The sequence below is a fragment of the Myzus persicae genome, unplaced genomic scaffold, assembly GCF_001856785.1.
Source record: "Myzus persicae strain clone G006 unplaced genomic scaffold, MPER_G0061.0, whole genome shotgun sequence".
Classification (NCBI taxonomy): Eukaryota; Metazoa; Arthropoda; class Insecta; order Hemiptera; family Aphididae; genus Myzus; species Myzus persicae.
In genome coordinates this window covers 1-1,021 of record NW_019101183.1, presented here as the reverse complement: position 1 = coordinate 1,021, position 1,021 = coordinate 1, and the positions used below count along the sequence as shown (strand labels likewise).

Here is a 1,021-nt window from a genome sequence, read left to right as displayed (position 1 = left end):
ATAGTTTATGTAATTATTAATTTATAGTATAATTATTATGTTTATTAACGCAAACAATAATGCTATTAAGACTCTGCGTGTGAAAAGAAGAAATTATTGAATGTGCTTACCTTAACAACTCATCGCCTTCTTGTATAGCCAATGTAGCAGCGTCGTGACCCTTAAAGACATATTTATAAAGGTACTTAACGCTCTTAATGGTAGAGCACACCTCAACATTGATGTGTGCGTCATATTTGGCAAGCAGATACGGATTGTGTGGAACGACAAACTCATTACCAACCTCTCGTTGTCTGACAAGGATCACCCGACCATCGTTTGGACGACGGTACATGGGATAGCCACCATCTGAGACGAACACTGTCTCATCACTGTATGGTTTTGGATACTTTTTTGAACAACTGTTATCCACCATACATGGACTGTTGAGGTTTATTGGTCCTCAAGGTCCGTGAATCATTTGAGACACAACGCAGTCATGCAGACGCCGATTAATCGTCGGGTCTGGTAAGGAGGCACTCACAACGTTGTCGACATCCTCGGCATCAAGCAACTTACCGTCGTCCCTGAGGATGATCAGTATGTGTGCGTGTGGTAGACCGCGTTTCTGAAATTCAACAGTGTATATATAAGCATTTACATTTCCATAAATCCTATTAACCGTTATGTCACGCATGAGGTCCTTAAGTTTAGCGTGGAACACCAGGGCCACCATGCCAGGCCTGTCATTAGCCGAAGTGTGTGTACCTAGGTTATCCCTGATCTCTGGCCATCTAGGATTGCATGTAAAAGTAATGAACAGGTCAGGCTTACCGTATTTTCTCACAACGGCCATAGCGTCGTGTTAACACTGTTTCATTTAACGCGGACTTCCAACGAACGTTGACGGTAAAATGACCCTACGGCCGACGGCCAAGGGGTCAGGTGCATCCACGTGTAGCTGTTGATTGACGTAGTCCACTAGGTCTTGATATGCGTCTGCAAGGAGCGTACCCTGATTCTGACGAATGTAATTTAGATT

General features: G+C 43.7%; 1 protein-coding gene across 1 annotated transcript; it reads right to left on the bottom strand.

Annotated features, from left to right (window-relative positions):
- Positions 1-442: 442 nt before the first annotated feature.
- LOC111028111 lies at positions 443-835 on the bottom strand. Its single transcript, XM_022306647.1, has one exon. It carries the CDS (start codon positions 833-835, stop codon positions 443-445), a length of 393 nt encoding a protein of 130 aa, XP_022162339.1.
- Positions 836-1,021: the final 186 nt, after the last annotated feature.

What these genes read in the sequence shown, in the direction of transcription:
- LOC111028111 (XM_022306647.1), bottom strand. Translation starts at nt 835, where the DNA reads ATGGCCGTTGTGAGAAAATACGGTAAGCCTGACCTGTTCATTACTTTT.